This window comes from Eurosta solidaginis, chromosome 1 (genome assembly GCF_040869045.1).
Source record: "Eurosta solidaginis isolate ZX-2024a chromosome 1, ASM4086904v1, whole genome shotgun sequence".
In the NCBI taxonomy this organism is placed as follows: domain Eukaryota; kingdom Metazoa; phylum Arthropoda; class Insecta; order Diptera; family Tephritidae; genus Eurosta; species Eurosta solidaginis.
Genome location: NC_090319.1, coordinates 251,736,855 through 251,762,784, shown reverse-complemented (window position 1 = coordinate 251,762,784; position 25,930 = coordinate 251,736,855). Strand labels below are relative to the sequence as shown.

Sequence of the window (25,930 nt, the reverse complement as noted above, 5' to 3'; positions counted from 1 at the left end):
AAAATAATATTAAAAAGCTTTTACTATGTATTTTATATATATATTTTTGTATAAAATGGTTTTCGTTACTTTCCGTGTCTTTCTATTAAAATATACCGTAACAGGCAAGGATGCTGGTCGAGCAAGTAGGCTTTTCCACTTGCTATACGTGCAAATAAAACGAAAAATTAATACCTTTGTACAACAATTACTATACAACTAATTTGATGCGCTATTAATTAGCGGGTCAATAATATAAGCGGACTGTATCCGATGATGATCCAAAAACTTCATCCTTCACTCAAATCGAACAGCAATGTCCAAGCATTAAAAATGTATTCAATATTCCAGTATAGCGGTGCAAGCGAAGAGAGGTAAATTGTTTTGCTAATTACCTTATGCAACGACCGGTAGGTGGGAGGAAGAGATGCGTATTGCCTACGTTACTTAGTGAGGTGGCGTGATGCTAGAGTGTATTGTTATTGGTTGCGGTACCGACTTCGATGCAGCTGCAGTTTTCTCTCACTACCTATGTAGTTATGAGAATTTTGACAACGAAAAGAACGAAAGTATGTAAAATGTATAAATATGTACATATGAATGTGAAGTTGGTGACGACGATATTGCTGGTATGTAATGTATACCAATACAGTGGGCATGAAACGAAAAGTACGATAAGAAAATTGTTTGAAATGATGTGATTCAACAGATGCCTAAGGCAGCCTTCCTTTTTTCCCTTCTAATGCAGAAATGAAAATAGTTTTTACTTGAAAATCGTATCTACCTTACTTTTTGGTCTACAATTTAACTTAAAAAAATATGTTCCAATTTGCTTTTTAGTTTTGAAGATTTGCCTGTTTGCCCATTTGAGGGTTAAAACAAAACACTAAAAAAGTTATAAAATAAATTTAAGTGCTCACCTTGCATATTTTTTCTCAAAAAATTTATAATGAACAATGAATTAAATAAAATTGTCCGCAAGTTGTTAAAAAAAAGCAAATTACCAGAAAAAGGCACCGATTTAAAAAAAAATTGTATATCCCGATTGTCTAAAAAAATAAGCGAAATCAGTTATGCAAAATCCTTTAGTAGGTTCTAGGGGCATAAACACTCCTTTGAAATGATTCTTACTTACTTAATTGGCGCTTAACCGTCTAAACGGTTATGGCCGTCCAACAAGGCGCGCCAGTCGCTCCTTCGCTCCGCCAACCGGCGCCAATTGGTCACACCAAGGGAGTTTAAATCGTTTTCCACCTGGTCCTTCCAACGGAGTGGGGGCCGCCCTCTACCTCTGCTTCCATAGGCGGGTTCCGATAGAAACACTTTCTTGGCCGGAGCATCATCTTTCATTCGCATAACATGGCCTAGCCAGCGCAGCCGCTGCGTTTTAATTCGCTGGACTATGTTGATGTCTGCGTATAGCTCGTACAGCTCATCATTAAATCTTCTTCGGTACTCGCCATCGCCAACGCGTAGAGGTCCATAAATCTTTCGAAGAACTTTTCTCTCGAACACTCCCAAAGCCGCTTCATCTGCTGTTGTCATGGTCCATGCTTCTGCCCCATATAGCAGGACGGGTACGATAAGTGACTTGTAGAGTATGATTTTCGTTCGCCGAGAGAGGACTTTACTTTTCAATTGCCTACCTAGTCCAAAGTAGCATTTATTGGCAAGATTGATTCTTCGCTGGATTTCAGTGCTGATGTTGTTGCTAATGTTGATGCTGGTTCCCAAATAAACGAAGTCTTTTACTATTTCGAAATTATGGCTGCCAGCAGTAGCGTGGTTGCCAAGGCGCATATGCGCTGACTCTTTGCTCGATGACAGCAGGTACTTCGTTTTGTCCTCATTCACCATCAAACCCATCTTTACCGCTTCTTTTTCCAGCTTGGAGTAAGCAGAACTAACAGCGCGGGTGTTTAGGCCGATGATATCAATGTCATGATTAATGAAAATGAAATGATTATTACCTCATACTAAAGTTGAGGATATATGAGCCCTTTATTTTGAAAGTGGTATAAGTAATTTCATGTCGTTTAAGTTCAGTGGTAATTTGTTGGTATCTCTCCTCGCCTCCTGTTTCTTAGAGTCCAATAGCCAAAAGATGCAATTCTTATTATTAGTATATAATTGTAGAACCATCTATATATTCGTTCGTTCAGAAATAACAATGCGTTTAAGACCATGAGTTGGAAATGACTTACACCACTTTCAAAATAAAGGGCTCATATGTACGTATGAGAAGGGTTGGGCTTATATACAAACATCTGTTGTTTATTTGCGAAACTATACAAAGCGTCTGAAATGTTAATTTTGATTTTCACACTTCATCCTTCAACACCCAAGTCTCCCGGTTTGACATTTCCTAAAGTTGGCGGCCCTATCCAAAACAAGTCACTTGGAGTGATTCACATTGATTATAGCCTATCAACCAAGTTTAAATATCACCTACACGTTACGGCTCCTTTTACCATGTGAGGCTTTGTCCTTCGCAATAACACTCAAAGTGGTGAAGCTAAAACTTTCTCAAGACAGTCGAACTAATGACGGAGTAGCACACACACCTTAACGTAGTGGACAGTCGAAAGAGTGAAAACTGAAGCTACGCGGTCATCCATAATGAGCTCTTATATAATAAGGCCGGAAAACAGCAGTTAACATCTTTCGACTTAAAATCGGGCGACTTTCATTCTAAAATATCGTTTTGATTTAACGAATACTATTGAAATCAATGTTGTGAACACAAATGTCTGCAAATTTTTATCTACATTTTAAAAATTTTATCCAGGGACCTTGTAAAGTTTTAATTATGTAGACGCGCCGAGGATTATACGATTTTCACCCATGAGTTACGCAATAACATCCACTTAGACTGCTTAAGATTTCGATGGCGGCTTCCTTGACCGAATAGTCACTCCCTAACGTTTCAAGGTGTGTCTCTGGTGCGCGACAAAACATCTGTTAGAAAGTCTTCGGAGCTGCACCTAGAGATTCTAGGAAAGTGACGTCGACGAAGGTAGTGCGAAGTAGCAGTCCCATAGCTCTTGTGCTGGCATGTGGTGTGAGGGTCAGAAGGCGTGGTAGCGAATGATGGTCGGGATTGCTACGGTTCGCACATCGGGAATTGGAGCTCTTAAAAACAGCCGAAAAAACTAGAGGCGCCCTGTGCCACGAGAGTCATGAGTATTAATAGCCCATTAATAGCAATCGTAAGTCGCATTTGTGTGTGACCACCAAGGAGCCAGAAATGATTTAAAGAAATTGTGTTCGCGACGATTATTAGGAGTTAACCCCAGGTGAAACTACGCTTTGAACAAGATATACAGACAGTGTGACCATTTTTAGTAAACCTATTTTTTCAGCACACGCAGCAGTACCAATTACAAAGACCGGGGTTAGGTTCGAAGCCTCTCTGGTGTAAGTGAACGAGGGGCAATCAGTCTGCAAGGAGCTACTCCTGAAATTTATTGAACGATCCGCGAGATTTTGAGGCAAAAACTCCGGATTTTTCCGAAATGGCTAAAACGTTGATTTTCTTGAATACATACATTGCGTTTTCGAGATATCGACCAAAATGTGGACCAGGGTGACCCAGAACATCATCTGTCGGGTACCGCTAATTTACTTATATATGTAATACCACGAACAGTATTCCTGCCAAGATTCCAAGGCCTTTTGATTTCGCCCTGCAGAACTTTTTCATTTTCTTCTACTTAATTTGGTAGGTGTTACACCCATTTTCCAAAGTTTTTCTTTTGGCCTTGACGGCCAAAAGGAAGGACAGACGGTCGACTGTGTATAAAAGATGGGCGTAGCTTCAACCGATTTCGCCCATTTTCACAGAAAACAGTTACCGTCATAGAAGCTATGTCCTTAGCAAATTTCACAAGGATTGGTAAATTTTTGTTCGACTTATGGCATTAAAAGTATTCTAAACAATTTAAATAAAAAATGGCGGAGCCACGCCCATTTTGAAATTTTCGTTTACTTTTGTATTTTGTTGCACCAAATCATTACTGGAGTTGAATGTTGACATACATAATTTACTCATATACTGTAAAGATATAACATTTTTTGTTAAAATTAGACTTTTAAAAAATTTGTTTTTAAAAAGTGGGTGTGTTCGTCAATCGATTTCGCTAATTTTTATTTGTTACACATATAGTAATAGGAGTAACGTTCCTGCCAAATTTCATCATTATATCTTCAACGACTGCCAAATTACAGCTTGCAAAACTTTTAAATTACCTTCCTTTTAAAAGTGGGCGGTGCCACGCCCATTGTCCAAAATTTTACTAACTTTCTATTCTGCGTCATAAGGTCAACCCACCTACCATGTTTCATCGCTCTGTCCGTCTTTGGCAACGAATTATCGCACTTTTTCGGTTTTTCGAAATATTCGATATCGAAAAAGTGGGCGTGGTTATAGTCCGATTTCGTTCATTTTAAATAGCGATCTGAGAACAAGTGAAAACAAATTTTTTAAGGAATTTTAAGAGTGACTAAAACCGAAACTTGTTAACATATCCGTGAAAAATAAAAACGGAAGTAAAAGCTGGGCTTGTCATTTTTTCCCTTAAAGCATAGGCTTATCGTTTTTTTCATAAGAAAAAGGCATACCAGATCATTCAATTGAAAGTGAACACATTATGCTTTTCAGCTAAAGGAGAGAGGGGGGATGCGCGCGCATATCAACCAATATGGAGCTATGTGTCACCTATGTACATTAGGGTGGCCCTTCGTTGTATGGAGGAAAAAAAAAGTGTTTGGATTCTTGATCTCACCGCCTAAAAATATGCGAATAGCTCAAAAACGAATATATAAAAAGTTTTAGGCCAATCAAAAAAGATTTAGAGGTGGCGCAAAGGGCTTGAAATCCTGAAAAATTACGAATTTTTACAATTTCGTGCTTCAGGCTTCCATATTTCTAAATCCCAAGAAAATTTACTGCTTTTCCATACCGTAATAAGATCTGTATTTTCTTACTTTTCTAAAATGGACACAATCTTCAAAATCGGTCGATCAGTAACAGAGTTACAGGGCAAAATATATATTGCTTTCGACAAACAAATATGAAAAGTAAATTAAGTCTGTGCAAATGTGTTGATCAGTGAATCATGGTATTCGGGTAAAAACGCTCAAATAAACTTTTTTATACACAAATACATATATCCCTTGAAGCCAAACTTGAAGTTTATTTATTTAAAAAAGTATACACACATATTTTTTTATTAATTTTCTTTCGAAATGCGTGATACCACAACAAATTTAAGCCTGCACTGCAACTTGTTTCTGCAACAAGCATGTCGAAAGAAATCTAAATAAAAAGTATAAAGAAATGAAAATATATATTTTCAAATTGCAAACAACTACAAAAAATTTCTTTGACGTTTTCTTATTAAAACTATACTGCTCTTTAATGAACAAATTTTGAATAGTAGGTTTTTTTTAAATAGATAAATTGCGGCACTTTGCATTGGGATGGAAAATTACTTCCAGAAATAACAGGTCGTGAAAAGGTGGAACGACTTCCGTTGTTACTTACAGTAATACTTACTTACTTACTTAATTGGCGCTTAACCGTCTAAACGGTTATGGCTGTCCAACAAGGCGCGCCAGTCGCTCCTTCGCTCCGCCAACCGGCGCCAATTGGTCACACCAATGGCGAACAGTTAATAGGAGCTCCAAAATTATATGCTGCAACAGGCTCGGAAATAGCTGATACGTTGTATGAACTGTTATTTGAATGAGATCTGAAGGATGATATTGTGGCCTGTTTTTTGTTTTGTTTTGATACAACATCGGTTAACACAGGCGTTATAAAAGGAGCTGCAACGTTATTACAAAAAAAACTTGAGCGAAAGCTTTTGTATCTACCTTGTCGTCATCATATTTATGAAGTTTTGCTGAGAGTTATTTTCCAGTAAATACTAGTAAGGACGTTCAGTTATTTCGGCGATTTCAAGAAAATTGGAAAAACATAGACAAAAATAGTTTTAGAGATTCGCTACAAAATAATGAATTGAAATTACTTTTAAGCGATAGCAAAGATACTATTTAAAAAACCCTCTAAGGAATAGTTGAAAAAGAAAATAGTAAGCTATGACTATAGGGAATTATTGGAATTAACGTCTATATGTCTAGAGGCAAGTGATGGCATAAAGTTTCGTGTACCATAGCCCACTCATCATGTGGATGTCTAATGCGGCAGTTACTCACGAACGTACGTACCAAAAACGTGTCAGCTGACACGACCTGTCTTATGAGTGTGCAATGTAAACGAAAACTCACCGACGTGCAACGCCCGTACGTACGTAGCCCGGAACGTAGAAATCAAAACAATTTTGATTTTTTCCGTAAGAACGTGTCAGCTGATCACTCTCTCACTAGACAGGGTTGCCTAGTAAACTTTTGTGGGCTAATTTTTGACCGTTTGCAGTTTTATGCAAAAACACCTAATTCAAGTTTGAAAAATTGTGAAAATAATTTCGAAATAATTATGTAAAAGTGCAGATTATAAATATGTAATCTATTTGTATTTATTTAATATTAATTCCAGCCTTTTACATCAAAAATTAAATTGGAAAATGTTGATGTTTCCATAAGCATGCATGCAAACTGGTCAATGGCAACAGTGCTTATCTGTAAACAATACACACACAAATATGTTATGTACATGTACACAGACGCACACATTGATTCCTACGGGCTTGAGGGTTCGGTCAAACGTGTTTCGTACGACAAACGCCCGTACGTACGGCACACGTCGGTGGGTAATTGCCGCTTAAGGCATTGTATTGCTTAAAAATCTATTTATTTCGTGAACAGTTTAAACTAACGGAGCATGAAGAGAATTCGATAGCAAGTATATGCGCGTTACTATACAATTCTATGTTAAGCATTGGTTTTACTGTGCCAATCCTCATAGAGCACCTCTTCAAGACTTATCTTTTATTAAAGAAATTTATAAATACAGAAATGTTAATAAAAAAATATCTGACATTGCAATAAAAAAGTTTTGTAACCACCTATGGTACCTGTCTGAAGAATGTATTGCATTGGCATTGTTCGATGATGACGTCTCTTGTACCATGAAGAAAAAGATTGTGGAAAAAATCAAAAGCATAGACAACTGCGACAAGGAAACAGAAAATTTAAAGAGGTTACAGTTAAGGCACAGTGAAATCAATAAATCCATAGAAAAAGATCTACACGATTTTGTAACAGGAATTACAATTTTTTTTTGTCGGTTTGGAATATCATCTCAATTTCTGGAGGTAGATCCACTATACTGGGGAGATAAAAAAGCTAAGGATACTTTTATAAATATAAAAGTAGTTAACGACACAGCAGAACGGGGAGTAGAAGAAGAATATAATAGAATATTTACAAATGACGAACAAGAAAAACAATATTTATTACAAGTTGTAACTGATTACAAAAACGAATTTGAATCACATAATAAATAATAATTAATTAGATCCTAGGAAATAATATCATATTATATACGTGTCAGGTAAAGTTTCACAAGATATATGTATATGTTTTAAAAATGTATTTTCAAAAAAGTTTATAATAAAAAAAATTTTAAACAAACTCATTTACGTATACTCATTATATACACATTCTTGAAGTAATTACACCGTGTTTAAGGCATAATTTATTTTATAACTTTATTATTATTTGACCAATGTTTATTGTTTTAGATTTATTTGAAAGTCAAATATCTCTCGAACTTACTAATAAGACGATAAATTACGTTTCGTCCATAACAAATGAAGTAGGGTTGACCAAATTTAAGAAATTGTAAAAATTCGTCATTTTCAGAACTTCAAGCTCTTTGCGCCACCTCTAGCCCTTTTTCGATTGACCTAAAACTTTTTATATTCTAGTTTTTAGGCTATTCGCATATTTCTAGGGCGTGAGATCGAGAATCGGAACACTTTGGAAAATAAGGGGTACCCTAATGTACATGCGTAATTGATTGATTAGGTTGAACTGGCCGGTCAGGTCAATAAAGACCTCGAATAGACTGAATGACCCCCAGCGGGTTAGGGGGTCAGAATAAACCCGCGGTAGGTATGCCTGTCGTAAGAGGCGACTAAAATACCAGATTTAAGGGGCTGTGTAGCGCAACCCTTTCGGGTTGCCAGCGCAATATATAGCTTCTCTAAACCCAATTGTTAACCTCATCTATCCGTGGCGGATCCTGTTTCATTAACAGACGAGGCTCTGGCGACCCCAAGCTCATCATGGAACTTGGTGGTGGGGAGGGAGGGATGGCCTGAACGTTTAATGTGGCCATATAAATCGTTCCCAAGATGGTCGGGCTAGCACCTTAATGGTGTTGTGTTACCAGGGCGTACCGGATCTGTATCCGGCAAAGGACCATCACATCGATAACACTCCCCAAATTATTCGGGGAGTAACCTTATTACTACAACAACAACAACAACAACAACAACAACATTAGACTGAATGTGTCCATAGTATTACCAGACGGCAAGAACTCTCTCCTCTTAACTCACTCTGTTAACCACCTGTATACTTCTCCGTAGAATATAACCAGTTATGTGCCATGTAGTACAATGCCAGGATAAGAGAAGGAATTTTTCGCTCTATTGCGACCAGCACTAGGTCTTCATAAATTAGACATCATAGAGCAGTATAGGTGCTTCCTTACCACGACTGCCGCTTTTACCCTGCTTCCCATATTCCAGTTAAGAGCCATGGCTCCTGTATCAGCGCCTCTTCAAAAAAACCCTCCTCAAGAGTTAGGAGGTGATCGCACGACGTCACTTTACTTTGTTTAAGGTTTATTTGTAAGACTCGAAGCGCCATTGAGTTTTTTGTCTCTCTCCAACTTCTCCACTACTGCGTTCAGGCTATGAAGGTTCAATTCCTTTCTACTTCCCTTGCTCGAGCGTTTTATGGTTATTTGTAGACCCGAACATCAATGAGCTGTTTGTTGTAAAAATGTGAGGCGTAGCATAACCTGTGTAGAGTTATCTACTTTATTTAAATATACTTTATTTTTGTATTTTATTTTTTGAATTACTTTATTTTTGAATATGATTTCAAAAAAGAAAATTTCGGTGTCAGTGAATTTATAAATTTTAAATATCAATAATAATATAAAGATTTAAATAAATAATAAATAAAATTTTTAAAATATATAGTTTAATTTAAACTATAATGGCGATCCAAAGAATCTGGAAGATTCTAATTATATATTCAACTCACCCTAAATGTTAAGACATTTTTGAAGATCATCATGATGAGGATGATAACCAAAATGGAGATATAAAACTTTTACCAACAGATTTTCTTACTGTCCAATATTTAAAACTAGCAGACCCGACAGACGTTTTTCTGCCCTAAATTTGGTCTATCTGCATATATTTTAATAAGCTTTTTCCGTTTAACTCTGCCCTCGCCCCTCTACACTTTTTCCTAATCTTTGTATTCACTCCTCCCTCCGTATTTTTCGCTTCATCTATCTCCATTTTCGTCTCATTCTATCTCTTTCTCAGTCTCCTTCCCCTTCTCTCTCCTTCTCTTGCTCATCTCTCAAGTGTTTCTCATTCTTCTTCACATCTTATTGCCAGTCCCAGATGGTGGTATGTATTTTGTTCCAGTCCCATTCCGAGTCTCAGTCCCAGTCCCACTCCGAGTCTCAGTCCCAGTCCTAGTCCTAATCACAGTCCCAGTCCGTCTATGGTCTACTTCCCGGAAAAAAGCATCGTAAATACTAATATAGGCAAATTTATATACCAAATTTCAGGCAAATCGAATAGGACGTATGTAAATAGGTATGTGGGTATTATTAATTCATGTGTTTATTTCGGCTTCGCATGCATATTTATCAGTTTTGCCAGGTTGATGCGACTAAATCGAATATCACAATGAAAATTACTTTAAAGCTCTCAGCAACAGCTTTCATTTGATATCCATAAAACACACATATTCTAGGGGTATCCGGGTCCATGTTCTGGCCTATATCTCGAGACCCCAGTCACCCAGAGGTGTAAAACTTACTCTGTACTAAAGCACACATCAACAGTTTCAATTTGATATCCATAATTTAAAAACACATCCTAGTGTTACCCTGATCCACGTTTTGGCCTATATCTCGAGACCCTAGTCACCAATAGGTATGAAAACTACCCTTACTAAAGCACTCATCAACAGCTTCAATTTGATACCCATAATGTAAAAACACTTTCTAGGCGTTCACGGGCCCACGTTTTCGCCTATATCTCGAGACCCTAGTCACCCAGAGGTATGAAAATTACCCTCTACTAAAGTAATCATCAACAGCTTTCATTTGTTATCCATATTCTATAAACATATTCTAGGGGTACCCGGGTCCACGTTTTCGCCTATATCTCGAGACCCTAGTCACCCAGGGATATGAAAATTACCCTATACTGAAGCACTTATCCACAACTTTCATTTGATATCCATATTACACACACATTCTAGGGGTTTCCGAGTCCACGTTTTGGCCTATATTTCGAGACCCAAGTCACCCAGCGGTATAAAAAATAATCTGTAGTAATGCACACATCAACAGCTTCAATTTGATACCCTGTAATGTAAAAAAACACGAAATGACTTTGTTTCGTTTATTAACGTTAAGAACGTCAAATTAACGAACTGATTTTATTTCGTTTTCTGCCATATCAAAACGAAATCAAATCGTTTATGTTGATTATTAATTTCAAACTATGCTGGCAAAGCTGATTGATGGCGGAGTCATTAAAGGTGAAAGCATTAGCCAAGCTGATTGCAACTTTTCTCATGAATTTTGACAGTACGAACATTTCTCAGAGTATTTTTGACATTACCACCAACAAATTACACAAACAAATTACATGGAGTTTGTGTGTGTATGTCCGCTCGCTGTTACCACCTTACGGCTTCACCATGGCTATAGCATTGCCAGCACAATTCAAACATAAAGTATCACGTTTTTGTTAACGTTTTTAACGTTAACGAAAGCTTTTCGTTTCGGTTAAAAACGAAATACAATTTATCTTGATCATTTCTTTATCGATGATATTTCGAAGTGTTTCAACAGAAACGGTGGAAATTTTTTGATAAACGATAAGCTTAACGTTAAGGTGCATCCCTGGTTTTGCCTATATCTCGTGGCCCTAGTCACAAATAGGTATGAAAACTACCCTGTACTAAAGCACTCATCAACAGCTTTCATTTGATATCCATATTGTATAAACACATTCTAGGGGTGCCCGGGTCCACGTTTTGGCCTATATCTCGAGACCCTAGTCACCCAGGGGTACGAAAAATACCCATTATCAAAGTACTCATAAACAGCTTCCATTTGATACCCATATTGTACAAACAAATCCCAGGATTACCTAGGTCCACGTTTTGATCTCAAGACCCTAGCCAGAACGGGATAAAAAGTATCCTATGTCCGTTCCCTGGTTCTAAGCTACCTCTCCACCAATTTTCAGCCAAATTGGTTCATCCGTTCTTGAGTTATGCGTAGCGTAACTAACACCACTTTCTTTTATATATATAGATTAAAATAGGTTGGCACCGCATTTTATCCTGAAGACGTAAAAGATACGTACAATGATGAACTTGTTGAAACCAATGATCAATACTCGATCTTTCAATTTCCCGACGAAGATACAAATCGTTACTTTTTACCATTAAAAAAAATAATAATAATAAATGTAAGGCGCGATAACCTCCGAAGAGATCTAAGGCCGAGCTTTTCTTCCAATTTGCGTCGTTTTCCTCTTTATTTTTCCCTACAAATTGGCCGGACGGGACCTACATGTTTTATGCCGACTCCGAACGGCATCTGCAAGGCAGATGAGTTTTCACTGAGGGCTTTTCATGGCAGAAATACAATCGGAGCGCTTGCCAGACACTGCCGAGGGGCGACCCCGCTTAGAAAAATTTTCTTCTAATTGAAAAATCTTATTTCTAAAATTTTTGATGTTGCTTTGCCCGGGAGTTGAACCCAGGGCATACGGTGTGATAGGCGGAGCACGCTACCATCACACCACGGTGGCCGCCATTACATATCACGAATAATAAGGAAAGGAATTCGAATAAACGAATAAAAAGTTCGAATAAATATTATTCGAATTACAAATACCTGGCGAATAAAAGAAATTATTATTCTAATAATTTTTATTCGAATAATCCCACCGCTAGTATGTATGTATGGGAAGCGCTATCCCCCTGTAGGATTATTGAATCTTTACACACATGTGCATGCTCATATGTACAAGCGATGAGCGTACGACAAACATATTTTTTTTTTATTTTACTATTCTAATAGTACTATTCGAATAATACAATTCGAATAATACTATTCGAATATTACTATTCGAATAATACTATTCGAATATTACTATTCGAATATTACTATTCGAATAATAAGGAAAGGAATTCGAATAAACGAATAAAAAGTTCGAATAAATATTATTCGAATTACGAATACCTGGCGAATAAAAGAAATTATAAAATGTTACGTATACGCAGTGGCACTCATATTTTCAGGTGGTGCGGATATACTTCCGTGTAATTGCTTGGTGTTTAATTAAACAACCAGCTTATCAATAAAAAATATTATAGCGAATGATATCAAGAACAGCATATCACCAGGCCCGCCGAGAGTGGGGGGCGGGTTTCTGAGGGGGCCCGCGATTTAGATGTACTATGACATTTTTTTTTATTCAGGAGGGTCTTTAGTTGTGTAGAGGGTAATTTTCATACCCCTTGGTGATTAGGGTCTCGAGATATATGTCAAAACGTGGGCCAGTGAATGCCTAGACAGTGTTTATACAATATGGATATCAAATGAAAGCTGTTGATGAGTGCAATCATTATCATTTTACAACAACGACATACAAACTCCAGAATATAAATACGAGATTCATATTTAAATAATAACCTCATTTTCAATTCGAAAATAACACAAAGCACTATAAAACAAAGCAATAACTTTGATTTTTAAAATAAAATCAAACAAATTTTTACAATTTTTAAAAATCTCAAAAGATTTCTTAAAATAATTTTTATCGACATATTTTCCAAATATCAATTCAAAAAAAAAAAAAAAAATTATTAAAATTATTAAAATCAATTCTTTCATATTGAAATTAAAATGATATAAAAACGCAATATTAAACTCATTAACATTACACGAATAATTGACAATTTCATATCATCCTCAAACGAATTAAGGAATCAACTTTTTATTCCTTATCAACAACTTGGACATACATTATGATGCAGAGTACAATTAATTATATATTGAACATATATTCTGCATAATACAATTAAGTTTTGAGTAATTGTGCACACAATGTTGCTATCTACTATCATTCAACCTCATTCTAGGTTCTTCAAATACATCGTTATAATTGACAATATTTAACAAACTATTAAGTTATTTTTAACCTCAACAACATAACAATAACTACACCTAAAAAAAGCTATCAAGTACATCGAATCATCAAAAGATTGGGTACTTACATCAATACTAACATAAACTTTTAACGCAATTAACACATAATTCAATTTTATTTTTATTTTTTTTTTTTCAAACTATAACACAAAAATCTTACAGTACTTAATATACACTGTAAGTTAACATAAAAAAAAAAATTTTTTGGCTTCATTGGAGGGGGAGTAAATGTAGAGTTATCCACTTTATTTAAATATACTTTATTTTTGTATTTTATTTTTTGAATTACTTTATTTTTGAATATGCTTCAAAAAAGAAAACTTCTGTGTCAGTGAATTTATAAATTTTAAATATCAATAGTAATATAAAAATTTAAATAGATAATAAATAAAATTAAAAAAAAAAAAATGGTTTAATTTAAACTATAACCTGGTTAAGGTTCAGTTGGTCTTACTTATGACTATCAATAGAAATTTGACGCGTCCAACGCTTTTATTTTATTGTCTGATCAACGCCCTAGATTGATGAGGATGTGATGTACCTAGGACCTACCTAATTATTTTCTAGCTTTTAGTATTATTATTACATAATGTAGGTATTGTTTTCAATAAAACCGTTTAACTTAAAACATTTTTTTAAATATTTCATTTTCAAGTTTTTAGTCTTTATTTAATTGCCCATTATTTCTCATTCTATTTAGTTCATTTAGTGACTCATTATTACAAGGACTCTTTCCTGACAATTTGTTACAATCTAAGTCCTCAATACATAATCCTTCCAAAGACTTTACTCGACTCTGCGCCACGTATGCTTGTCCCTCCTCGAACTCCAAAATATTTTGATGTCATTTCTACCGGACTGTATGTAATATTTGTTCCAAATATGGACCAATTCGGACCACAAATACGATTTTTTTGAATATATCGATCCACGCGCCACCTAGCAGTGTGATCCAAATATTAGCCAAATGGGACCACAAATACGATTTTTTTAATATCTCGATCTTCATTTGCCCGCAATTATTTCAGCAGAAGAACTGTAATTGGAGCTAGAGATGGTCCTGTGTTTGACAAATAGATCTGCTATCTGTTCAGAGTGCGTTGCTATTGAGGACTATGAGAGGATCGGTGGAAAACTGTTGATTTTTTGTGCTCGTATGTTGTTAACTTTCTGCCAAAGTACCCTAGTATCAAGATGTGGGTTTAAGAATTTAAGGAAAATGTTCCAACACTTTTTTTAACTTCTTTACACTACTTATAGCATATCTCCACTTAGAGTTATATTATAGATTTAAGCATCTGAAAGGATTTAACGTTAAATCATACAAGTTTTATCATACAAAATTCAATATCGAAACGAAGACGATTTGAGTTAAATCTTAAACCTTCAATCATTACAATATTTCAGGTATGGCAACCTAAAATTCATGTCATGTAATTTTTTGATATAAAATATTTTAAGGTAGGGATAGTTTTTAAATTCATGTATGAGATCATGATGTAATATAGGTGATGCAACAACATAACCTCACTTTTTCCGTAGCTCTATTTTCCAGTATTTACTTGCATTACAAAAGTATTAAATTTTGATAGTTTCATTTTTCGTATAAAATTCCGCAAAAATTAGTTTTTTGCAAAATTTGTCTATATCCTTTGGGGAACACAAAATTACGTCTAATTTGCCTGTAGATTGAGCAATTTTGATCTGTCCTTTTTCGTTTAAAAAGTTTTCTTTAATATTTTTAATAATATAGTCTAGAGAGTGTCACGGGTTTGACAGCATTTGTTAAGAGTTTGACATGTACGAATTAAAAGCCTTTAACAGGATCATTTTTCATTCATCATTTTTCAAAGACTTCTTGCATTGTAACCTATATTTTCTCCGTGTCCAGGTATTGCTCCTAGTTGTGTGCTAAAGTACAGCTGCCAGCCTATCTGAGCCCACCAAATTAAACAGTATCTGGAATCCGCATCAATCCATCAATTTGAAAGCAAACCCTTGCATAAAAATGTAGTAGGTCTTATATTGAGAACTATGTACCTTACAGTCCATAACAAAGGGGTACTAACGTGTAAAAAGGCAAATCGTAGATAACTGAATTTTAGATTGGGAAATTTAAGATTTTCTAAGTAAATATCAAATTTCAAACCTTGTTTTATCTTTCATTGAGAATTTTAAATAGGTATCTGTTTGGTTAATGAGTAAATTGTAGCTGCAGAAATGTATTGACATTAAAATTCCTAAAAGACAGTAAGTGAACTTTACTGCATTTCACTTCAGTAGTTCTTTATTATCACCTTGTCCACATAGCTTTGTGCGTCGCAGATCAACAACTTGCTCGAATCTACTTCTTTAGGACGTGGTCGAGACTTCGCTTTTGTAACATCAAGCAGCATAGGTAGAACAAAATCCAGTCCAATAGGATGCAGACTGTCTTAAGGAAGGGATAATCGGTGAATTCGGCTAAGAGTAGTAGCCGCAGTCAACCGCAAACAATAAATCTAAAATCCCGTATTAAGAATTCAATATGAGAAGAACTATAAGGTGGTTTTTATTTCGCAGTTGAGAGTATAGAACAGGATATCGCACGTTTTATTGCAAACAGTAGTAATCCAAAATTTTCATTTATTGGGAAAATGCAAACAAAGATTTATTTTTTCATAGGGTTCCATTATGAAAATATTATGAGCTATGGGTATTCTATAAATATCACAATAAAACGTGCAATATATTAAAAAGAGACGCCAGTTCGATACTTTGGCCAATTACACGATGTTTTCGTTGCTTATTTTTGAGGTACATGCATAAAAAATTGTATTTGTTTTAACGATTGAATTTTATTAATTTATTTATTCTATAACCAGAAATGAAAATAGAGCAAGGCGACACCACCAAAGATATATATAGGAGGCAATTAAATAAACCGAATCACGGAGTAAGCTGGTGGCTAGTATTTAAATTTATCCTATTTGGTACAGACGCCAAAGGAAGTTAAGTACGTAAACTATGAGAACCGATCTCCTGATCTGCAAGCATCTCAAACGTAATTGCGGATACTCAACTCTTTCTAGCTAGCGGCTTATTATTATATTTCTTACCTTTTTAAAGTTTTGTTTGGATTCCAATTTGGCACGATTCGCTGCTTCTAATATTTGATCACATCGTTCCAATATGCCACAATAGTCCCTTTTACTGTTCTTAAACGTATTCAGATTGCGCCGAGTTGAACCTTTCTTTACATCTTCGTCTTCTGATTTATCACTTGAATTAGATGATGTGTTGTTCTCCGATAAGCCATTTGATTCAACATTCAAAGTTTCACAAAACGATTTCGATAAGCGCGACTTTTTTTCTTTAATTGAATCCAACTCTCGTTTACGACTTTCAATACTTTCTATAAGTGACTTTGAGGGATTGAATTTCTCTTTTATTAAAAGCTGCATGCTCTTACGTTTCGTTTTTGTTGGACGAATTTTTTCTTCGGTGTCATGAGCATCATTGGCATTCAATGATTGCCGATTCTTTTTTACACATGGAAATTGTAAATTATGTTTTAACATTTCCAGTTTTTCTACTTCCTCTCTATCCAATTGACCTTCATTGCCACTGACAGAATCAATTGAATTAGTTTGGCTTGAATCACTAGATTCAACCCCCAAAAAATTAGAAGGTTCAATCTCTTCTACTCCGGTTTTCATCAAACTTACGCCAATTGTAAATGATCTATGATGTCGGGTTTTGTTTAGCTTAAAATCATTACGCTTGTATTTTGCTTCACAAAAGGATGCACTCCAACCCACGTTTTTTAAACTTACAGACCCAGTAATAATAGAATCAGTACCTGCAACTGATTCCTCATCAACCGTACTTTCGTCATGGTGTGTTCCATTATCTATATTTTGTACCTCTTGTGTTTCCGGAATTTCAACATCTTCCCCTTCATTGTCCCTTTCTGTTTCAGAGTATTCATTTTCAGACTGTGGTACAACATTTTCACATTCTTTGAATTCGTATACGTCGTCTTTGTTGTCATCAATAACTGTGCCTGCAGCTGATTTCGTTGACATAAAAGATTCATTATTCGAATTTAAAGCTTCTTGCATGCTTGGAGCGGGAGTTGATTGAGTCTGATCAGTCTCTTTACCGTCCACATTTATGGAACTTGCCTCAGCTACATCTCCAGAATCTTTGTTTTTGTTTTGATTAATGGGGAGCAATAAACTTTTACGGTTCGTATTTTTTTTACTGTTATTCATAGTTGTTGAAACTACTGAAGGTATATTTGTACTTTTGATTGTAGTACTCACATTCAAAACGTTTAATTCAGTTCCATTTGTTACTTCTAATTCGACATCACAGGTTTTGTTATTGCTGCGTCTCACTACTTTATTTAGACTTTCAGATTTCGATTCGCAATCAAGTAGCTTGTAATTTGAATCACTGGTACAATCTGCCTTGAAACCCTTATTTGTGTTTAAGATTTCTTTTGAATTATTTAAATGCTTATTTTTAGAGTTAACATTCTGTTCTTGTGGTAGAGTTTCATTAATATTTATTTCATCATCTGTTGATGCATCAATCATCTTGGTAACATCGAAGTTGAGTGGCTTTTTTGCATATTTAGAATTATTAAGAGTGTTTCCATTTTCTTCTTTGAACTTTATTGTGGGCTCATCATTTTCACTTTCGCTTGAAGCTAGGATGCCCTTTCTTTGATTTGATAAATTATTTTTATTCTTTTTTGTAATACCGTTAGTTAGTTTTCCTTCATTAAGTTGAGAAAGTTCATTATCTTCGCTTTCGCTGGTTGATAAAATATGACTATTAGGTTTTTTCGTATTACCTTTTTTAGATATATCCTCCATATCTTCATCCTCATCTGAATATTCCAGTAGCGATCCATCTGAATCAGATGTTACAAATGAGGCGTTGTCATCATCACCTTCATTACTTCCATCGCTAATAGTATCTTCACTACCAATCGACTCACCATCTTCTAAAATTTCGTTTTCCTCAATTTCTTTACGCGCATCTTCATCTATAGAGTCCCCGCTTTGATAGTCATCTGGCGCCTCCATGGCCTCATCATCGACGAATTCTAATTTCTGGAAAGAATCATTAGACCATTCACATTCCATATCGCCTGTATTTCCCTCGCTCAATTTCGGCGACGTTTTCTCCTTAACTATGACATTTATATCCTTGGAATCTGGATCTTGATGTTGTTGATTTATTGATGAATTATCGGCAATGATGTCAATTTTGTGATCACTTGTAGCGCATACATTTACATTATGGGTCCAAGATTTGGAAAATGTATCATCATTTTCGTTCTCTTTTTTTTTAATGCCACTATTTGATTTTGTACGCTCGGTGGCAGATGATGCATCGATGTTGTCGGTTGTGAATGGCAGATCTAATGGCTGGTGATGTAAAACTGATGATGTGTGCTTATTAGCTTCATCCTCATTAGTTGTACTACCTTCATTATGTTCAGCAATAGTTAATTCCACTCTTTCACTTATATCTGCTGTAGTTGCTTCTTCTGTTTTCCTAGCAGATTCTATTTGGGAATTCTCTGCATGATCTATAACGCTTGCAGTTATTGTTGCTGGTTCTAATGGCATTTGGTTTGATGGCAATACCGAATCGCACACTGGGGTAGAGCTCTGTAATACCATTGGATTCTTGGGTTTATGTGGTGTGTAATCTTGTCCCATATCCACATTATCCCCAAAATGAACTTCTGATGGATCATTTGCGCTGGCAGATTCCTTAGATTGGTTGGCGCTAACTTCTTCAGAATCAGTACTTGGGTTATCAAAACTAATCATGTTATCTTCATAATTCTTTGAACAATCCTTGGATATATAGTTTTTACATTTAATTGATGCGGGCGTTTTAGGGTAAGAACTCTTAGCCACATCATCATCTTCGAGGTTGTTATTCTGAAATGTCACAGATTTTGAATTTTTTGGTGAGAGAATATTATTTTCATCACACAGTCTAGCAATGACCTTAGGCGATAGTTTTTGCAACATTATAACGCTCTCGACAAGCGACACGGTCGTTTTATTCCTAGGTGGAGATATAAAATTGTCAGTTGAACTAACATCATCACTTCCGGATAATTTTTCTTTATCAGTATTTTCCCTAGAATTTAAGTATGGAATGTCTGATGGTGGAATGATATTTGCTTCCTTTTCCATCGGCTTTGTATTCTCTATGCAGTTCTCTAAGTTAAGATTTTCTGTTTCTACTTTACCATCATTCATCAGCATACCATCCGAAAAGTCCATTGTTTCAATGGCATTTATTTTTGATATTGCTTTTACATCTTCCCCTTTGTCCCCCGTTTTGAAAGTAAAGTTATTACTTGCTAACTTTTCCGATGTTTTAACAATATTACTATCTTTTAAGTCATTATCGACCTCAGATAGTTCAAGATGAAGTGCATCTTCTTGTCTATCAAAATTTTCTCCATTGTTCAGTTTTTCAATCGAATCTTTTTGTGGTGAATCTGGTTGAGCGGTCGTTATGTCATCATTTTCTTTTTTCGTCATACATATAGCCTTTGGGTACGAACTCTCAATATTATTTTCCTCCTTTTCCCCTAGTTTAAATGGTTCTATCTTGCCTGTCTGTAAACTAACATCTTCTTCTTTCTCTTCAACTTGTTTTACCAGAACATCGCCCATCAAATCAATAATTTCAACTGGCGCTAGTGCTGTTTCTCCTGCTTTGTTCTCCTCTTTGGGTTTAAAGTTATTATTTACAAAGCTTTCGCAAGGCGATATATTCGATATGTTCTTTAACGGGGACGTAGATTTTTCAGGAGATCTTAGAATGTGACTACCTTTTAACACCTCGCCATCAAGATGAAGTGCATCCTCGTTTGCATCAAGTACTTCTTTATTATTCTTTTTTGTGACCGAGTCAGATGACTTCGCCATCGAGTCATCCCTTTCGTTTGACCTTTGGCGTATGGGTGCTGGATGCAAGGTATCCGCATTGTTTTGTTCCATTTCATATGATTTTAGTGACACTTCTTCTGTGATTTCGGACTCCATTTTTTCTTTGTGCATATTAGACTTCACTGATTTCTCTACATCATCAGTCACGAGTGTTTCGTCCGACAAATCAATTATTTCAATATTTTCGTTTGAACTGTTTAGCGTTCTTTTTTCCATTTCCTCAATTTTAGGGGAAACATTTTTTTCCCCCTCTTCATCTTTTTCTTCCAAATTGATTATTTCAACATCAGAATCACTTTCTTCGTTTGAAAGTATGTTTCTTCTGGATTTAGTCCCAGTTTTATTCTTTTTGGGGGATACATGATCAATCCTCTTCTTGTCGTCCTCTTGCGGTGGTGATTTAGATTGCAAGCGTGCCGCACGTCTTTTTGTAATAATATTTGTAGCTTCATCTTCTTGGTTAACCTTGTTTGGGGTAGATAATGTAGAAATGCTGCTTCTTCTAGTAGTTCGTCTAGCTGGTGAGTTTTCGGTACTTTGAATGTCCGAGATTGATGTTTTAGATTTTGGCAATACTTTTAATGGGGTACCATTACCAGTTGTTGAGTTGCGGCGAGTCATTCGTAATGAACGTGAAGGGGAACCTGAAAGTATGCTGGTTATTACTAAAATAAAATACACAGAGATGTTGCTTTTATAGGAAAACTTCGCTTTGCTTATTTCGTAAACAGATGTAACTGAAATTTTTAATTTTGTGGGAAAACAAAAATAAAGTTGTCATTTTCGATTGCAATTAAATTTTTTTTTTAATTTTTTTACGCTTTGTTGCAAAAAAAAAATTTCGTCCGTTGCATGCAGGGGATAGTTTCTACATACAAGTACATTTCAGAATACAATAGTAAATCGTACGCGCTTAACTAGGCTTAGTTATAGATACATGCAACATACATTGCGGGTGGTATATGAGCGTTGATTTAAACATATACTCAGGTAAGTATATATACATGTGCATCTTTTGCTACAGTCATTATATAAGGTAATGAGGGATCGAAAACGGCGATTTGTCTAATTGCCAAGGCAATATGTAACAAAATGTTCGATTCATAGGTTGGAGTCTGAAAGCTTTCATTTAGCAACGACCTTTATATTTTCATACTTAAGTCTAGCCAATTTTGTTATAGCCAAAATCTATATATCTGCTATTTTGGATTTCCTAATAGATAGATGGATAGATAATTTATTGAGGATTGCACTGCGACCATTGGTCCATTGTGCCCTCATCTCCTTCACAGAACCTCATCCAAGCAGATTTCTTTGATGAACCCTAGCAGTTCTTTTGGCTTGAGGGAGTGCTCTGGCCATGGTGAGCCCATAAACTTAGCCTTGCGTCTTGAGATTGTGTCACATTCCAGCAGGATAAGGCCCACCGTCTCCGCTGATCGATCACATAATCGGCATGTGTTATTCGATAGTATGCCCAGTTTCTGCATATGGCTGTTCAGTCTACAATGTCCTTAGGTTAGGCCCTATAGCGAGTTGTGCTATAAGCACCTAAATAGCTTCTCGGCCTATTTCCTTTAAGGTGTGCATCAGTGAGCTGCAATTATTCATCTTTTAAGGTTATTAGTGGGCTAACAAAAAAATGAGTATTAGTGCGTACACAAACAAAGAATATCAAGCACTTATATCCACTAAAACACATTTACATAGTCATGCTTCGTAAAATGAATAACCGCTCATAAGCAACGAAGCAGTTCAGTACTCAGTTGTCTTATTGAGCAAGAAAGTCAACTGTGTTATACGAAAACACTAATTGGAATAAGAAAGACTGACAGTGCAATAAAATGAATATGGTAATATCAGTCTTCTGACGCTAGCAACACAACGATGTACACGAAACTAAACTGAATATAGCGCTAAAGAAAAACCTATAATAAACGAAGTATACAGTGTATCATAGCGGAATGATACAAGGTGGCAGCATGGTGACATTCCTACAAACATAAATACAAATTCCATGTACTTTGTTTTTGTAAATTCGATGGACAAATGTCAAAATCGTACGGCACCGGAAGTTGCTGTATCAAAACAAATAAAAAAATGGTATAATCAGCTGTTCCATGCTGCCACCTTGTATCGTTGCGCCATGCAGTGTATTACACACGAAACCAACGTGCTACTGAGTTAATCTGCCGGGCAACGCACAAAATTTGCTTGATGGTTACCTAGCAACGTGTAGTTGTGTGCATATCGGGCGATGCACAGTGTTTCGTGTAGAACAAGCATGCTGGACAAAAACAAAGATCTTATTCCAAGAAAAGTGTAATAAAAAATGAAAGAAAACAAACAAAATAACGGGATTTTTGCTTTTTTTTGATATCTTTGCTCATATATATTGAGTAATTGAAGTAAGCAGGCAGGAGTGGCCGTAAAATGGATTGATTAATTTGCAAAATTCTTTTTGAATATTAAGCTTCATATTTCTTTTGAGTGAATACTTTTATATAATTTTTTGATGGACTCTAAGCTCGAAGGTAAGTAAAATTTTAATAGTAACTCTTTCGCAATTAGAGTATTTTCAATATATTTAACATTCCGTTATTAAGGAGAAAAGGTATTTTTTCTCTATGTTTTTAACTTTAGGGACAAAAAAATTACATACATCCGGGCTAAATTTTACATATGTTAAAGTCGCAAGTATTCTCTAATAGTCGAAAGAAAAAACCATTGCGAATTCTTTGCACATCTATTTTTAATTTTTTTTTTTGTAGATTTAGTTATCTCTACATATAAAATAGGATGTATGCACGTACTAGCTCCGACGAGATATTTGAACCTTTAAAGCTGATCTACAAACGGTAAAACCAATTCCCAGGTACAGGGAATAAACACGTAGCCATAAAACACACAAAAATACACGCGCAAGGTCAACAAGAGCACACCAAAAGCAAAAAGGCGAAGATTACTGACTTTAACCTGCCACAACCTACCGCACCAGTCACCAAGGCATAAAAACAGGTACATACAAAGCAATCATAGGTTGAACTGGCCGGTCCATGAGGACCTCACATAGACTGATTGAGTCTGTAGTGTTCGTAGCAATCCTAATGCAGGTATAACCACACAGGAACGCTACACAAAACAACCCCATTTGGTACCATCTACGCCAATACCTGAATGTAATATAAATACTGCACAACTGCGATCAACGACACTTAAGATGGCAGCACAACAATCACCAACTATTCACCCTGTCGGAAAATCAACAACACAAAGCAGTTTAGTTATAACCGTACCAAGAACGAAGTTTTTTGACATTTGGGTTCAACATTCGAATGAAACCAGATATACAGACCAATTCTAAATATTCTCGCGGAATTTTGTTCTCGCGGTTTTTTTTATTCCCGCGGAAAAATTCCTCCAATTCTGTTCTCCTAGGGAGAACAATAATTGGGGAATAGGAATTTCGAATTTTCGAAGTCAGCTGTTTTGTCAATTGAAATTTCGTTGCACATTTCTTATTTTGTTTAAAAAATTGAAAAGTTTAATTATTGTTGCAAATTTGTTGGAAATTAAGAAATAAAATATAAACGTTGCACAGTATTTATTGCATTTCATGTGGTATTCACTGAAATGAGTAATGAATTGGTGCCACAGCAACATCAACAGCGGAACATAAGAAGAAGACGGCCGCATAACACAAATCTGCCGGAGTTGCCTGCTTTCATTCAGCAAAGCAATTTTCTGGCGGCCAAGTTGAGTTGAATTCGTCCTTCATCATATGCCAAAATCTATTTAAGCCTTATTAAAAAATCCTTGCGCAATTTCTGGATGGCTGCATCAAATTTGTATACCAAGAGCTCTACCGTTGCTTATGATATACTTTTCAACTTAAAATAAAGAATATTGTGGTTGTAGTTGTTGTTGTATTAGAAGTGAGAATATTGTGGTAGAATATAAATACATCTTTTAGCACAAATTTGTACAAATAAGTGTTCTTTCTTAAAATAACCAATTTCCTTTAACTATTTTGATGCATTCCCTTTAATTTAACAAGTGAAAAAACTCCTTTGAAATGGCAGAGAAATCTCCCTCTCACTCACATTCATAATACCTACTTTTCTCCCATAACCGGTTTCCGCTTTTTCGAACATTGTTCAGAATAGGAGGAAAGGGAGAAGTGAAAAAACTCACAAGGAATTTTTATTTAGAATACGAGGAATGGGAGAAGGGAGAAAACTCGCACGGAATTTTCGTTTAGAATTGGGCTGATAAAGAATTATTTAGTTTTGTATTACTTAAGTACGATTTAAGCAAAGCAGCCGAGTATTCGACAAAAAGTTTAAGCTTACAAATATCGGCATATTCGTCGAAGCTGGATCAAAATTGGAACACTTCTGGAAGACATAAGGAGCGATATTTGAATAAAAACTCGGAGTGGCTTTCGGGTCGAGACTTCACATTTGCAATAACGGTGGATTCGAAGTTGCCATCAGACCAACCAACCACTTCTTCAGGTAGCCCCGGAAGACGAAAGAAGGACTTTGTTAGAGTCCTGGTCCGGCAACAGAAATGTTGGTAACTTTATAAAACAATCACAGGAAACCACTCAAAAATCCGGCAAAAAGATGACATGTGAGCCAGATGCAAGATGCTTGAGCAATGTAGAAGCTTTAGCATACTACGTAGATAGCAAGTCGACGACTCATGTGTACAAAACGACTCGGAAGTGGAGCATCAAGGCAGGCCATAAGGTTTATCCATCATTTTATAGTCTAAGAAAAGCTAAGGCATAATGCTATCCAAATGAAATTGATGTGGGTGAAACACGTGCGGAAATTAAAGTCCAGTCCGTATTAGATAAAAATGTTGAGCGTTTAGTTTTAGCAAATCAAGAAGTTTTTGTTAGTTTATTACCTACAAACTTGACGTATACTTTAATCAGCAAGTGGGGTTGCGATGGAAGCTCTGGCCAAAGCACATATAAGCAAAAGTTTACATGCAGTTCTGACTCGGATGAGTTTTTGTTTATATTTTCTTTCGTTCCTCTTCAATTACAGGATGAAAAAGGTAACATTGTTTGGCAGAATCCTCGACCTTCTTCTACCATGTATTGTCGTCCAATTAAATTTATTTTTTCTAAAGAAACAACAGATTTTATTGTTTTTGAAGCGAACAAAGTTTTAGAGGACATAAATGCGTTGTTGCCAACAAAGTACATGCTCGAAGAATACGAAGTTTCCGTAAATCACAATATGCTTCTAACAATGATTGACGGAAAAGTTTGCAATGCTTTGACTGAAACTTCTTCCGCACAAAAGTATTATATTTGTGGTGCCATTCCAAAAGATATGAATAATGAGTTACGGGACTTTACGCCTAACCGAGATAATCTTGGTTTTGGTTTGTCTACTCTCCATGCATGGATAAGATGTTTTGAATGCTTGCTTCAGATAAGTTATCGCCTTGAAGTAAAAAATATCAGCTTAGGAATGAGGCAGATAAAGAGAGTGTAAATCTA

At 35.8% G+C, this 25,930-nt stretch overlaps 1 protein-coding gene across 1 annotated transcript in view; it reads right to left on the bottom strand.

Annotated features, from left to right (window-relative positions):
• The window catches only part of sle (slender lobes), a 105,976-nt gene that overhangs the window by 25,841 nt on the left and 54,205 nt on the right, over positions 1-25,930 (bottom strand). Inside the window, exon 3 of the mRNA XM_067760355.1 lies at positions 16,534-21,053. Within this exon, the coding sequence (XP_067616456.1) occupies positions 16,534-21,053 (4,520 nt within the window). The remainder of the gene's footprint in view (positions 1-16,533; positions 21,054-25,930) is intronic.